Source organism: Diceros bicornis, chromosome 25, assembly GCF_020826845.1.
Source record: "Diceros bicornis minor isolate mBicDic1 chromosome 25, mDicBic1.mat.cur, whole genome shotgun sequence".
Classification (NCBI taxonomy): Eukaryota; Metazoa; Chordata; class Mammalia; order Perissodactyla; family Rhinocerotidae; genus Diceros; species Diceros bicornis.
The window spans coordinates 31777142-31792098 of record NC_080764.1 but is presented as its reverse complement, the minus strand read 5'-3'; the positions used below and the strand labels follow the sequence as shown (position 1 = coordinate 31792098).

The window sequence follows — 14957 nt, the reverse complement described above, 5'->3', positions numbered from 1 at the left end:
CAGCCAAAGAACTACGAATGACCCCCTCAACCCCCAGACTTCTGTGACCGCCTATCCTGCCCAGCAACAACTTCTCAGGAATCCTGCCACACAAATCTCAGCTCCGCCTCAGCCAGAACTATGACCTCAGCTGCCTTAGCTCAGCCAGGCTGTCATACTCCTTTGGCTCCACCTCTCTGCTGTGCAGCAGGAAGAGTGTCCCGAGAAGAAAGCCAAGGCTATCACGGCAGGGGGCTTACCCCTTATGTGTTTCCTTTCTGGCAAGGATCAGTTTTGCACGCTGTTGCTCAATGCCTGAAAACAGTTGCCTCATATATTTTGTCTTGTTTTACAGTTGTTTTTAGTGGGAGGGCAAGTTTGGTTACCAATTACTTGGTCATGACTGGAGACAGAAGTCTGCTTTATTCTTTTTAATAGCTGCATAGTATTCTAGTGTGTAGCTACATCTTAATTTATTTAACCAGTCTGCCCTGTTTAGGCTGTTTACACTCTGGTCCTTTTACAAATGATGCTGTAATATACATGTGTTATTTCTGATATGTACAAATACATCATTGTGATAAATTCCCTCCAAAATTATTGATGGGTCAAATAGTACATATTTTAGCATTTACAAAAAGGTCCATGTTCACAATATAGTATCTTTCACAACTTTGTACATTTGGATTCTATCCCTCTCAAGCCTTTTCATTCCCTATTCAAGAGAGTTCCAATAATTCAAATCACCTTCATACAGCAATTCTTGAATTTTTCAATTATTTCAGAAGTCCCTCTATATATTTTCTACCCTGATTATGTCCTCCTTATAATCCACTACCAGCAGTAAACTCAGCCTTCTAGTTTCAGGGCACCATGATTTTGTACCTTCTGGTGCATTTCCAGGTTCATGCTGCTCTTTGGGGTCACAAAAGAAACACCAGACTGCCTTCTTCAGGGAAAAATAAACAAAGACATCTCCTAAGGAAATCTATGAGGAGTTCTCTATAAATATTTTTGAGAAAAGAAAAACAAAATGTAATCCCCAGGCATACACATCCATAAACCCAGACGGAAATAAGGGAGAGGACTGCACATTAAAAAGACAATATTCTAATCTTAACTAGATAAACTTCAGTACTCCATCTAATACTTTCAGAATTAGTTTGTACTATCCAAGCACTGAATAATAATATAATTAAGACAGCACTAACTTAAAATTTCTCTGTCCTGAATGAGGGAATAATTAAGCATGTTTTGCTTCTAGCTGACAAGAAGTAATTAGCTTGCTAGTGTAAGCATGGTCTAAAAGGAGCTGTGGGTGCTTTAAAAATAATCTTTAGTAATGACAATCTGGAGAAATTTAACTTATTCAAACTCCACATCTCTATGAGGACTGACAATCACAACAACACAAACATTTAGTGAGTTGTCACTATGCGCCAAGTACCTTTGAGGACTTCATAAGCATTCTGTTATTTAATCCTCATAATGGCATAGGTAAATATCATTTTTTTTTTTTATAATTTTTTATTTATTTATTTTCCCCCCAAAGCCCCAGTAGATAGTTGTATGTCACAGCTGCACATCCTTCTAGTTGCTGTATGTGGGACGCGGCCTCAGCATGGCCGGAGAAGCGGTGCGTCGGTGCGCGCCCGGGATCTGAACCCGGGCCGCCAGCAGCGGAGCGCGCGCACCCAACCGCTAAGCCACGGGGCCAGCCCCAAGCATAGGTAAATATCATTATCCCTCTTCTATAGATGAGGAAATGAGGCTTAGAGAGGTGAAGCAACTTGCCCAAGGTCATGCAGATGGAAAGCAGCAGATCTCCATTTTTAACTCAGTTCTAACAGACTCCCAAGGCTGGGCTTTTAACCAATAACCCAGTGCTTTAAGAAGCACTGGAGATTTATAGATTATCTCCATTAGAGTTACTGGGGTAACTCATTTGTTAAAAATGAGTATTTCTAGTAAGTTACTTCCGTGGAGTGAGACCCAGGAATCTGAGTTTTTTTTACCACATTCTCACTGAATTCTGATGCACATTGAAATTTGAGAAACAGTGCACTCTGCTACTGCCTCTTAGTGCATACACTAGATGACTTGAGCACTTGGGAGTAATTTTGAAAACTTCAACAGAAGGAGAAGCTTCAACAAAGCTACTACACAGGTTGCCATCAAAAATCATAATAGTAAAAGAATTTCTGACAAACTTTTATTATCATTTCACTGTGGTAAAAATAACTTTAAAATTCCAAATTTCATTCTGCTTCTGTTCAGTCAGAAAAAGGAGAAATTAACTTGTCCTTGCCATCATTTATTCTACAAACATCCCACAGGTTAAATAGGGATTGAGTCAATGACCAGGTAACTTTGATGGAAAAAAGTGATAGCTTTTTAAGTGATAACTTAAACGCTAAATTATATAACTTTAAATTGAAACTTCTAAAGTGCAGCTCAGATTCTGCAAACTCTGTGAAAATACTTTCAAACTCTTCTAATGTTTGTATAAACTTGAGTCTGGCCCTCTGGGAAAGAGATTGACTGGCCTAATGGAAAAGAGTGTGGCTCAGAATCAGACTCCAGACCAGCCTCAGCCAGGCTCTGCTGCTTACTAGCTACACAGCTTTAGAAAAGTTACTGAACTTGCACTCTCTGTATCCATAAAAAAGGATGACAACACTTCATAGGTTATTGTTTTCTCTCATCCTCTCCTCTCCAATTACCTCCCAACCCATCCTGTGAAACCCAAGAGCTCACCACCTTCCACGAGGCTATTGAGAATAAATCCAACATGCTTCATGTTCTGTTTCCTCCAGTCATGACCAGAAGTTTAAGCCTTAAGCCCCTGTGGTTATCAATTATTACGCACGCTCACTCCCACAATGCTCTGGATGTCCCCTTGGCTGACCCTGACACCCATGCCTTCTCTACTCCCCAAAGGCTACCACTGGGTCAGAGGAACCCCCACTAGATGATCCCCCTTACATCCACACCCTCCACTCTAAAAGTCCCTCCCCCTCTTAACTACTTACCCTTTGACTCTGCTTGGGGACACCAAATTCCTTGAAACCCTTTCAAGAGAGAATTTTCTCTTTCACACTTCACCTAGCTCAGGTCACAGTCTTCCTCTCTGTTCCAACTCCTGGTATTATTAGTTCATTCAACAGATATCTCACCCCTACAACATGTAAAGCATCGTGGGTGGGGTAGGAGGAATCCTAAGTAACAAAATACGCAAAATCTCTAAATGAGGAGCTTAAATTCAAGTGGAGAAGCGCCAAACAAGTCAACAAACAGACAAACACATCATTTTAAATTGTGCTAAGAGACATCAAGGATAAAGCAGGAAGTCATGATGAGAATTTTGTGTGAGGGCAGAATACTTAATTCAGATAGAGCTATCAGTGGCATTTTAAGTGGAGCCAGCCAAGCAAAGAGTGAGGAGGTGAAGAACATTTCAGACCAAGGGGCCTCTCTGAAGACCTTTTCTTCCATGTTTCCTCAGCAAGCCATTCTGTGGTCACACCTTGGATCTTGTCACCAGCAGCACCTGAACACTTCCCAGACCACTCACTGAAACCCCCATTCTCTGACAGCTTGCTTTCCTACAGCTTGCCTGTTCAGCAGCCTCCATCCCATCCAGAGCTCCAATCCACTGCCCTATATTCTCCACGGAGGCTCTCTTTTCACTATCTTCATTTCACTCTCCAATCTGTAACCTTAATCCTGCTCTTATCTATTCCATCCCTTGACTCTCCCTCCTTCCTTCAAATTCCCCTGGCAAAATCCCAACCACTCTGCCTATTATGGGTCTGTATCTGTGCCAGTGACAATTGCCAGATACACCACAGACAGACAGAAAACACTGTAAATTCATGATCACTAATTTCACATGGATCTTCCACACTGCCCAGCAGTGCTCAATTCTGCAATAGTTCCCTCGCCCACTCTCTGATGACTTTTTAATATCTTCTCCTCTCTCTTCAACATTTCTCCCCCACTCTAGATTTTGGCTATCATGATACTCTACTGGAATGGCTTTCCCTCCTATCTTTCTCATGATTCCTTCTTAGATTCTTCTGTTACTTCCTCTTCTGATCTAAAGGTTGGAGATCGTTAAGACTAAGACATGGGCCATTTGCCCTCATTGTTCTACTTTCTTCCCAGCTGATCTCATCTATTCCTATGACTTTAAATACCATCTATATGCCAATAACTCCCAAATTTCTCTGTTTCCCAGACGACATCCTAGTTTCAAGACCACCATCCTAGCCTGAACCACCATCATCACCTGTTGATATTACTATAATAGCTCCTGATTGATTTCTCTACTAATAGTTCAATCCCCACATAGTAGCCAGAGTGGTCTTTTTGAGGTATAAGTCAGATTATGTCATTCCCTTACTTAAAATCCTTCAACAACTTCCCACGACTCTCAGAACAAAATCCTAAAACGTGGCCTCTGTCTGTTTCCTGTGGTTGCCGCAACAAATTACCAAAAACTTATTAAAACAACAGAAATTTATTCTCTCACAATTCTGGAGGCCAGAAGTCCAAAATCAAAGTGTTGGCAGCACCACACTCCCTCCAAAGGTTCTAGGGGAGATTTCACTCCTTTCCTCTTCCAGCCTCTGGTGCCTTCAGGAGCTCATTGGCTTGTGGCTCCATCACTCCAATCTCTGCCTCTGGCTTCATATGGCCTTCTCCTCCTATCTCCTCTGTGTGTCTCTTTTTATAACACTTGTCACTGGATTTAGGGCCCACCCAGATAATTCAGAATGATCTCTTCTCAAGATCCTTAACTTAATTACACCTGCAAAGAACTTTTTTTTCCAAATAAGGTCACATTTACAGGTTCCGGGGATTAGGACATGGACATATCTTTTGGAGGACCACCATTTAATCCACTATAGCCTCCAAGCCCTTGCCCAAGCTGCCTCTGCCTTCCCCTGCAGCGTCATCTCCCAAAGCTCTCTCTCTTCCTTTATTTACAGGCTCTACCCATTCTGGCCTTCTTTTATTTCCTTGATCGAGGATAAGCTCCTTCCCACCCTTGGTGTTTGCATATGATATTCTCTCTCTAGTCTTTGCCTAGCTAACTCCTCTTTCAGGTCTTGAGTTAAATATAACCTCCACAGAGAAGTGTTCTTTGGCCCCATAAACTTAAGTACGTCACCACAGTTATCATCCTCAAAGCACCCTGTTCCTTTTCTTCACAGCATTCAACTATTTTCCTGTTTCAAGTTGTACCTACACGGGATTTGTGGGTTTACTTATTAATATTTGTTTCTATCACTGGACTGTGAATTCTTCATATCATCTCCAGAAGCGCACCTGTTTTGTACACCTCTGTATGTATACCCAAGCACAGAACAGCATTTGGCATACAGAAGCATTAACTAAATAAAGGAGTACTAAATAAATAGAGTACCTCCCATTCCCCTTTGAACAGGATCAGATAAGTGCAAACAAATGGGTTAGAATGGTGTCCAGAAAGCTGAGGACACCGCTGGCCTGCAGTAGACCAGGCCAGCCTGGGAAAGTGATCAAGCTGGGCACCAAAGGAAAAGGAGTATCTGATTATTAGCAAGTTGGAAGGACTTCTCTAGTCTTCATAGACAGAACTCATCTCACCTTTTATAACAATTTCTACCACCTGTTCAAAAGGACTGAGGTTTTCCTGAAATTTTAGAAGAAACTCCAATACAAACTGATTTCCATCTGCAGCCTAATAATAAGTTGGATATATCCAACTTCCTTAATTCTGCTGAATTACACAATTACTCAAGTATTAATAATAAATACTGCTGGCCTGTTTTAAAGTCTAGTATGCACAGAGGGACATAGAAAAAGAAATTTGGGCCGGCCCCGTGGCTTAGCGGTTAAGTGCGCACGCTCCGCTGCTGGCAGCCGGGGTTCGGATCCCGGGCACGCACCGACGCACCGCTTCTCCGGCCATGCTGAGGCCGCGTCCCACATACAGCAACTAGAAGGATGTGCAGCTGTGACATACAACTACCTACTGGGGCCTTGGGGGAAAAAAATAAATAAATAAAATTAAAAAAAAAAGAAAAAGAAATCTTTTCTGGGACACACGAAATTCTCTAGCCTTTTTTGTTCCCTTGAAGTTTTTTTTTAATTGAAATATAATTCACATATCATAAATTCACACTTTTAAAGTGTGTAATTCAGTGTTTTGCCCACTGTTGCCCAAAGTTGTACAACCATTGTCACTATCTAATTTCAGAACATTCTCATCACCATCTCTACCCCCCAAAAAAACCCATCCTCATTTGCATTCTCTATTTCTCCCTCCCCCAGTCCCTGGCAACCACTAATGTACTGTCTTTACGGATTTTCCAGTCTTTTTGCACATTCATGAAACTGAAACTACAGAGAGATGAAATGATTTGCACAGGATTGCAGTCACATAGTAAGAGAGCAACATTATAACACACGTATTTATAGTAACTTTTTAAACCATATAAAAAACAAGAGATCAGTGAATATGTTTAGCTCAACTATGTACATCCTAAATGTGGCCATAAGACATCTGATGGATAAAGGAGTCCTCAGGCTGGTGACTCTCAGGAAGTGTGTCAGGCCGGGGAGAGGCGGGGGTGCAGGATGTTAGGCAGGAATCACTAAAGATGAAGAGATATGCTACTGGTGGACAGAAATTGTACTTAGGGACAGGCTGCTGCAGAGAGAAGGGTGAGGGAAGTGTAAGGCTAGGCAGTTTAAAGCGCAGACATATTTCTTTTCAGCCCAGGGTTTTGAAATTGGTGCTAACGTGCCCAGGTGCCCACTTGCTTCCTTTTATAGTATCCTTCGATCATTTCCAGTTTGTTTATGAGTAGTTAGTGCATTAATAGTGCTAACACACTTCAGAATACTTACTGGTTAATGACACAGTGCAAAATAACACAGGAAATTTGACGTTTTTTACATTCTACTGTCTGCATTTTCAAATAAGCAAAAGAATTACAAGCTTAACTTACTTCTGTTATCATCAATAAATGTGTACATAGGAACAGTAATCCCATAGACTAAAATCATCAGAATCCATTTGCAAAAATAATTAGGCATACATTTTATTTTATATGTCAATCAATATTGCAAATACCATTAACAAAAGGAAAAAAGAATGGAAACCACTCATCACACAGAAAAAAATTCATCGTTCAAAAGAGATTAATCTGAACCTCAACATTCTTTGCGCTCATTTAAAAATATTATTAAAACAGCAATTCAAAAGAACAAACAAGTCAAAACTAAGTATTTTATTAATTAAAATTGAGACCCTAAAGCAACTAAGACTACACAACTTAAAAGTAACCTCTTGTCTTCAACCTAGAAAAGTTTGATTCGCCAACATATAATAAATACTTAGGAGCCTACTACTGGGTGAGGAGACAAATTTTCTTTTATAAACAAGTTATTTTTAGTTAGAGAGATCCTGCAGATGCCTAGATTATCTTTTTTTTTTAAATGACTGCTAAAAATGCCTATTTAGATAGTCAATCTATTCATAGAATTGGACACTAAATGACATAGCGACTATTTAAAGTTGAAACTTCTTGTCTACCAAATATCTTACTAAAACTGTTATTAAGCATGTAAATTAACTTAAAAGGTCAACTCAATTGTCTACAGCAAAAGAGAGCTTTGGTACCAAGAAATTAGAAGTAGGGAATCAAAATATATTTTGTTTGTAGTTTTACAGTATGTTTTTGGAATTAAATTGGAAATGCCTATATATGAAAATGCAAAAGTCTCCTTCTTCTGATATCTACACTATTGTGAGGAATGAATAGCCTACCTATTCCGAACTATTCATATAAATAAAGCACTAACCTAAAATTTCTTCCAAAAAGATTAATGGGTCACACCCTGCAATTTAGGCAAAAGGTAAAAAAAGAATTAAGTACTTTACTTTTCAATGCTCCCTTTCTCTTTTGACGGGAAGAGCAAGATAAGAGAATAAAAATAATTCCAATAGGTACTTACAGAATATATCCATTTTAGTTCTCCCATTTCATAGGGGGCTAAGAAGAACAACAAAAATAAATAAAAAGAGAAAGGGTGATTTAAAAAAAAAAAGGGAACTGAGCAAGGGGAGAGGGCGGGTTTAGGAAAACATCTGCTGCCAATCAACCCTTTTGCAAAATTCAGAGCATTATTATAAACTCTTCTTAAATTACACCCAGGGCCATGCACACTGTACGTGGATTCTGGACAATTCTTTGATAAACTTTAAGGGTGCTAGATAACTTAGTGAAAGTTATTAACACATTTTCATTTTAAGAAGCAAAGAAGAAACAAAGTATTCAAGATACATAGCAATTTTACTTTTTGAAATGGTTATCCTAAAAAATTTTTTTTAATTCAGATTTTTCAAAGTTCCTACTCTCCAAGTCACCAAGTAGACACCAAAAAATTTTTTTACTTATGAGTACTGTGAACTAATTCTTTATGGAGCATGCATTTTTCATAAATTTAGACCAAAGTGAATTAATTAAGATTTAATTCTAAACTCAGCCTGTGATTTCTGGGTATAACATTGGAATAAAACCTGTAAAAATACTTTTTTTTTTTTTTTTAACATATGTTATTTATTATTTTTTTTTTTTACATATGTTTACTTCTCATATAATTGAGTTTGGGAAATATTTACATTCTTAGCCCAAAAGATTACTTTTAGAGTTTGAAAGATTAAAGATAGAAACAAAAATTGCTTCAACAATTATCAAAATGAAATGAATACAAACATTGACCACAACAACTTTCCACTCAACCCGAAATAAACCATGTCAGTTGAGCTCAGCTCAATTAATTTTTAAAACCATTTCTCTTTTCCACTTCAAAACTGGACTGAACAACATACCTATGTTAAAGGTGAAGAGATAAAAAGTGTTGTCAAGATGACACAGCAACTGAATCTGAGACAGGTGTAATGTACACTTATAACACTTCAGAGCTGGAAAAGATCTTTGAGATCTAGTCCAGCACCCACATTTTACAAATAAGGAAACTGAGGCCCAAACTGAGTCATTTGGTCAAATGACTTGACCAAAGTCACATTCCTAGGCTGAGCCATTCATTCATTCAGTCATTCATTCACCCACTCGCTGAAAGCCGCCTGAGTGCCAGGCTCGGGTGCTAGGTGCTGAAAACACGCTGGAAGGCGGCATTCACCATTGCCAAGGCAGTCTTTCTTCCTTGTCTTCTTAAGATAAATCCTTAAATGTCCTATTCAGCAAGAACTGCTCTAAGAGTTCCACAGCCTTTGTAGAACTGGGCCCACTTTCAGTTTCACACGTTTCAGTAAACACAGTGGAGCTGAACTTCAGAGAGCCCTCAATTGTGTTTACTTTAAGTGATTAAGCATTAACAAAGGGAAGCACAGTATTCTGAATGAGTCCCTCTCCAGTACATTCATAACTTAAGGAAGTGCAATCAGAAAACACCCTACACACACAAGCAAGTTCACAGAGGGGACAGCTTACAAAATCAGAGCCATTTGAGGTATCAGTATAGATCAGTTAAGTCCAATAGCTCAAGTTTACAAAGTGTAGAATGTAAATATCTCCCCATTCCATTCAGATGTGGATATATTTTTCTGAGATGTCTATATGTTAAAAAGACATCCAAACTCACAAACTCACGCCCTCTTCCAGTGACACATATATCTAAACCAGGCCTTTCTCCTTAACATCAACTTTCTTTGATTTCTATTTGATTAAAGGAAAATTAGAATAAAAAATAAACAAAACCTAAAATTTAATGTGCTGGCTAAAAGAAATTTAAATTCTGTGTACAATCAAAACAGCAAATAGATACAAGCGAAACAGCTCAAACTGCACATTTACAGGTTTTGTTTAAAAATGGGACGTGCAGTTAACTTACCCATCAACATAAATCATCCCACATTTTGCTTGGATTTTTACATTCTTTAATATTAAGGCTGGCACGTAAATGTTTTGTGTATTTCTATTCACAGTCAACTTCGTTAAGGAGAAGTAAGAAACCATATCGACAAGGCTCTTAAATAAAACAACCCATAAGTAAGGCGCTTTGAAATATTAAACAGCAACTCTCTCTGGGCACCCAGTTTCAGTATTCCATACCCAAACGAACCACAGCTTTTACAGAGCTCTCACAGATGACCTGTGGGTGATTTCTGATAAAATACAATCTTCCCTGAGGCTCTCTGAAGGCTCTGACTTTCCTGAAGCTATTGTCAGCTCAGGACAAAAGTACTGTTGTACTCTTCTATTTCTCAAACTTCCAGATTTGATTTTTATCTAGAGCATCACATGTTCTCATTTGAACGTTAGGTCGGCCCTCAGGTGTCCGATAAGCACTAAGACACAGTCCTGAGTGTGGATGAAAAATGGTTCCGTCTTCTTTAAAATGCCAAATAATGTTGCCTGGAATAGGGAACCCATCTTTTGGACAATTTTGCATTCCTACATGATTTTTTTGCTCAGGAACCTCCGCACATAACTCTGTCACAGAATTAAACCTTATTTCTTTGTTTGAAGTATATTCAAAGAACTGATTGCCGCCTTGACCATGGCATCCAAACAGCGAGAGGTTAGCACCTGTAGGGTTGTTGTCGGGAGAATTATAATCCAAACATTCAGAAGAGATCCCCATACTGCGAATAGCTCCGTGCCAGCCTGGCCTATCCTCTGGAACGTGTAAATTAGAAAACACATTTTTCAAATACCAGTCAAAGCTCTTGCACTTCAGCCGTTCTCGTAGCAATTTCCTTTCAGAAATATCACCGTAAGTTTCCTTCCTTGCTGGAGGGTTCCGATTGTAGAAATGCTCTTTGTAGTCGTCCATCCACACTTCTGCTGCCCGAGCAGTATTCTGCAGGAAATTGGGCCGAGCATACGGTGCCCGCTTGGGGAATACATGGCCCACGTGGGAACACGGGTGAATCTCCAATTTACCTCCACACTGCCACACCCTAAACGACAGCTCGAGGTTTTCACCTCCCCACACTTCCATCCCAGTGTCATATGTTCCAAGGTACTGGAAATATTTCTTGCTGACAGCAAACAGTCCTCCAGCCATGGTGGGCGATCTGATTGGGTCAATTCTCGATTTCCGCCTGTCCCTTTCATGTTTGGGGACAGAATGCCACTGGAACGTTAAACGCCAGTCAAACCCACCAATCATGGGCTCCCCAGTCTGCATATAGAATTCAAAAGTATTCCAATCAATGGTGTCTATAACAGGACACACAATTGCTGTTTCATCTTTCCCAATCCTTTCCAAAAGTGGTTCCAACCAACCAGAATTACACTCACAGTGACAATCCAGGAAAGTGAGGACATCCCCAGTGGCAAAAGTGGCCCCAATCAGGCGGGCCCTAACCAGCCCCTCTCGCTTATTTGTTCTAATCAAGCGGACTCGGTCAAGATTGCTGATATAAGTTTCAAGTTGCGTCTTCAAATAAACTCTGTCACTCAAGTCATCGACTAAGATGATCTCCTTCAAAAGGACTGCAGGAGAAGTTTCTAGGACACTGTGGATGGTGCGGAGCAACGTCGACCAGGCTTCATTGTAGAAAGCGATAATAACAGAAGTGGTGGGAAGTCTCCTATAGTTGAACGTCTGGGATTTACACTCATACATTCTTTTATCCTCAATGTGGCGGTGCAGGGAAATCCTGTCACTGAGGTAAATATTAATGGCATATCTCTCAATGAGCTCTTCTTGCTGCTTCAGTTCGCCCTCGTTGAGCTGGAGCTTGCTGGCTTTCCCCCACTCCCCAAGCGCATGGGCATCCGCAGGGGGCTTCTCATACAGCGGCCGAGACAAATCCTCTGCCTTTTCCCCGGGGTCCGAGAGCTGTCTTGGTGCCCGATCCCTGGCAAGGCCGGCTCCTGGGGAGGCATGGAAAGTGGAGACCGAGAGCTCCACCAGGATATAGGCCACTGTTAAAAGCGCCAGCAGCAGGCAGCTTTTGCCTGCCCAGGTCCACCTCGCGGCCATCCGGATCCTCATGGCTGGGCGCAGACGCGGTCACCGGAGTCACCACGCAGAGGCAGGGCTGCGGGACCTGCAGCTGGAGTCCCGGGCTCAGGTAGGAGCGACCGTCCGAGCAGGTCCCTCCGTTCATGCAGGCGCTCGGCTCCCTTCCAGCCACAGATGCTTCCCAGGGGCCACCTGAGACCTCCCGGTCCCCGGCCGCCAGCACAGCCCCAGCCCCTCTCCCCACTTCCTCCTGCTGCTCTCACAACTTTCCACAAACTCTCTCGCCAACACCCCACCCTCCCCGGGCGGACGACAAACCCCTCCCCTGCCCGCTCACGCCTCCTGGTGGTTGGTTCGCGCAAGTCGGCGGCCAGGCCCTGGCCTACGGGCGCCTCTGCGGGGCGGGCTGGGGGCCGGGGTGACCCCGGGCCGTGCCCCCGGGCCTCCGGCCACACACCGTCGGCGGGGCCCGCGGGCGGCACGGTTCCCGCCCGGGAGAGCGGCTGCCTCATCGCAGGAAAAACAAGAGCACAACTCACCCAGTTGTTTGCCGTTGGGGCTGAAGTCCACGGAGGTGACGGCAGCTTTGTGGCCCTTAAAGTACCGCTCCAGAACCGGGTCCTCCTGGGAAGGAAAGTCGTCGAGGTGTGAGGGCGGGTGCAGACCTCGCACCGGGGGCCCGGGGATCCACGCCGTCCCCTCCCCCGGGGGCCCGGCCCGGGGACGGCCACACGGGCGGCGGGCGGGCGCCGGCCTCCCCGCGCGCTTCCCGGCCCGGGCCCCCGGGCGGCGGGTCTGGAACGCTCGTGCCCAGGCCCGCGGGCCCAGGGCGGGGCCGGCTGCGGGACTCTTCAAGACCTCCCAGGTGATTCTGACGCAGGCGCTCCACGGGAACCCTCGGAGAATTCCGGGGCCGCGGGGCTGCCGGGCTCTGCCGGAGCTCCGGGACGCGGGGAGGAGGCCCGGCAGCCCGGCTCGGCGCTCCCGACGCCCCGGGAGCGGAGGGTGAGACGCGGGCGCCCCGGGCGAGGTGGGCTCGGGACCCGGCTGCGGACACCTGCTTCCACCTCCCGCCAGGTGCGCGCGCGGCCCCGGCCTGGCCCCGCAGCCCGCCGGACCGGCTCTGCGGTGGCGCCCCCAGCCTGTCCTTACCGGGACAGAGGCCATGAGAGGAGCGGGCGGCGCCGGGTTCCTGTTGGTGGGGGAACCGGGGAAGGAGGGGAGGGGGAAAGGGGGGAACGTGCGGCGCCCGGAACCGTCTGCCCGGAGCTGCGGCGCCTCCCGGTCACTACAACAACGGCGGCCCAGTCAAACCCCGCGCTCCAGGCGTGGCCAGCCGAGCCCCGAGGCCCCGCCGGCGCGGGAGAGAGCCAGGCCTCCGCCAGCTGGCAGGAGGGACGCCCGTGGGTCAGGTGCGACCGCACACCAAAGCCAGCGTTTACTAACACTCGCGCTGACTCCGGCTTGACGCCAAGAAGGAAGGTAGTAACCGGGATGGGAATTAGACCGACGGGAGGCAGTGGATAATGAGTCTGTGATCGATGCAATTAGAGCTCTATTACACGTTAAAGGGACAGCGCCCGCGAAATTCAGACGGACGCGGGACAGCTTGTTGTCACTGGGGAGGGAGCTTTGATTTGAAGTAGGGCAGCTTGCTGGTTATTATATGCAAAGGAACTAAACCTCTGGAGGACAGATTTGAATTTATTTAATCAGTATTTTTCACACAGTACCCTGCTTGATATGTAAATATAGATGCTGGATAAACGTGATGAATGAATGAATGTTGTGCATCCGCTTAATGTTTTTCTACTATGTGTTTCTATTTTAATCCGCTCATTTGTGTATGTGTTAGAGCAGAAAACTTATACAGCAGCATATTTAAAGTTTCTAGGAAGACTTAGAAAGAAACATACTTTTTTGTTTTGTGTAAATTATCAGGCCACATAATATCTATAGCCATTTCTATAGCAGGCTTTCTTACACATAATATCATTTGAGCCTCAGCAACACTATGAAGTTGATAGAGTTACAAAATGTTGCTAGTTTACTTTTACAAATTATAAACTTGATTCTTAGATATTTTACATATAACTGTCAAAGAACACACAGAGACAGCTCTTCCAATTCCAAGTTCATATCCTTTTCTACCCTGCCTCGAAGCATGAAGGACTCAGCTGAAAATTATATATAGAATAAAGATTCTTGGCAGCATAAGATGGCATAACAGACCACAGCTGGTAAGATACATGTTCTATGCAAATGAAAGATATACTACACACCTTAATTATAGGTTCTCTAACTAGTTGTCCAGTGATAGAATTTAGTTTTAATGAATACTATATATAGGAATTAAGCAGATAGGAAATAGCCTTAGATTGCAGTATTAGTTTAATTCAAGTGTATGTTTGTTGAATATCTGCTCTATGTTTGGCTCTGAGGGATACAAAGGTGACTGAGATATTTCCCCTGCCCTCAACAATCTAGAACTCAACAATCTGGGTTTCTGAGTCTCTCATTTTAGTGAATGATGTTGATTTAGGGACCTCATTCCCAAAGATGCTGATTCAACATATATGAGGTGGGACCCCGGGCCCTACAGATGTAACAAGTCCCTTAAATGAGTACCATAGGACTCTCAGCTGTGTGCACTGAGAAACATTGCTCTAGTCTAGGAACTAATGCATCAAGACTGTTGATACCAGCAACTTGTCAGCAAATTATGGCAGGACTCTAAGTTTTATGTTTATTCCCAATCTAGGTTTGCTTTTAAAAAGCCTGACACCGGCCCAAGGTTTGCATGTTCAGATCCCAGGCACGAACCTACACCACTCATCAAGCCGTGCTGTGGCAGCATCCCACATACAAATTAGAGGAAGTTGGGCACAGATGTTGGCTCAGGGACAATCTTCCTCAGCAAAAAGAGGAAGATGGGCAATAGATGTTAGTTCAGGGCCAATCTTCCTCAGCAAAAAAATAAAATA

General features: G+C 43.5%; 2 protein-coding genes across 3 annotated transcripts in view; both read right to left on the bottom strand.

Annotated features, from left to right (window-relative positions):
- Positions 1–13216, bottom strand: part of POC1B (POC1 centriolar protein B) — a 92039-nt gene extending 78823 nt beyond the window's left edge. For both annotated transcript variants that reach the window (XM_058568688.1, XM_058568690.1), the window contains exons 1-2: positions 13126–13216; positions 12513–12597 (exon numbers count right to left, since the gene is read on the bottom strand). In XM_058568688.1, the coding sequence (XP_058424671.1) occupies positions 12513–12597; positions 13126–13140 (100 nt within the window). In that variant the 5' untranslated portion in view covers positions 13141–13216. The remainder of the gene's footprint in view (positions 1–12512; positions 12598–13125) is intronic.
- On the bottom strand, positions 8613–12481 carry GALNT4 (polypeptide N-acetylgalactosaminyltransferase 4). Its single transcript, XM_058568687.1, has one exon. The coding sequence runs from the start codon at positions 12001–12003 to the stop codon at positions 10255–10257; it is 1749 nt and encodes a 582-aa protein (XP_058424670.1). The 5' UTR covers positions 12004–12481; the 3' UTR covers positions 8613–10254.
- Positions 13217–14957: the final 1741 nt, after the last annotated feature.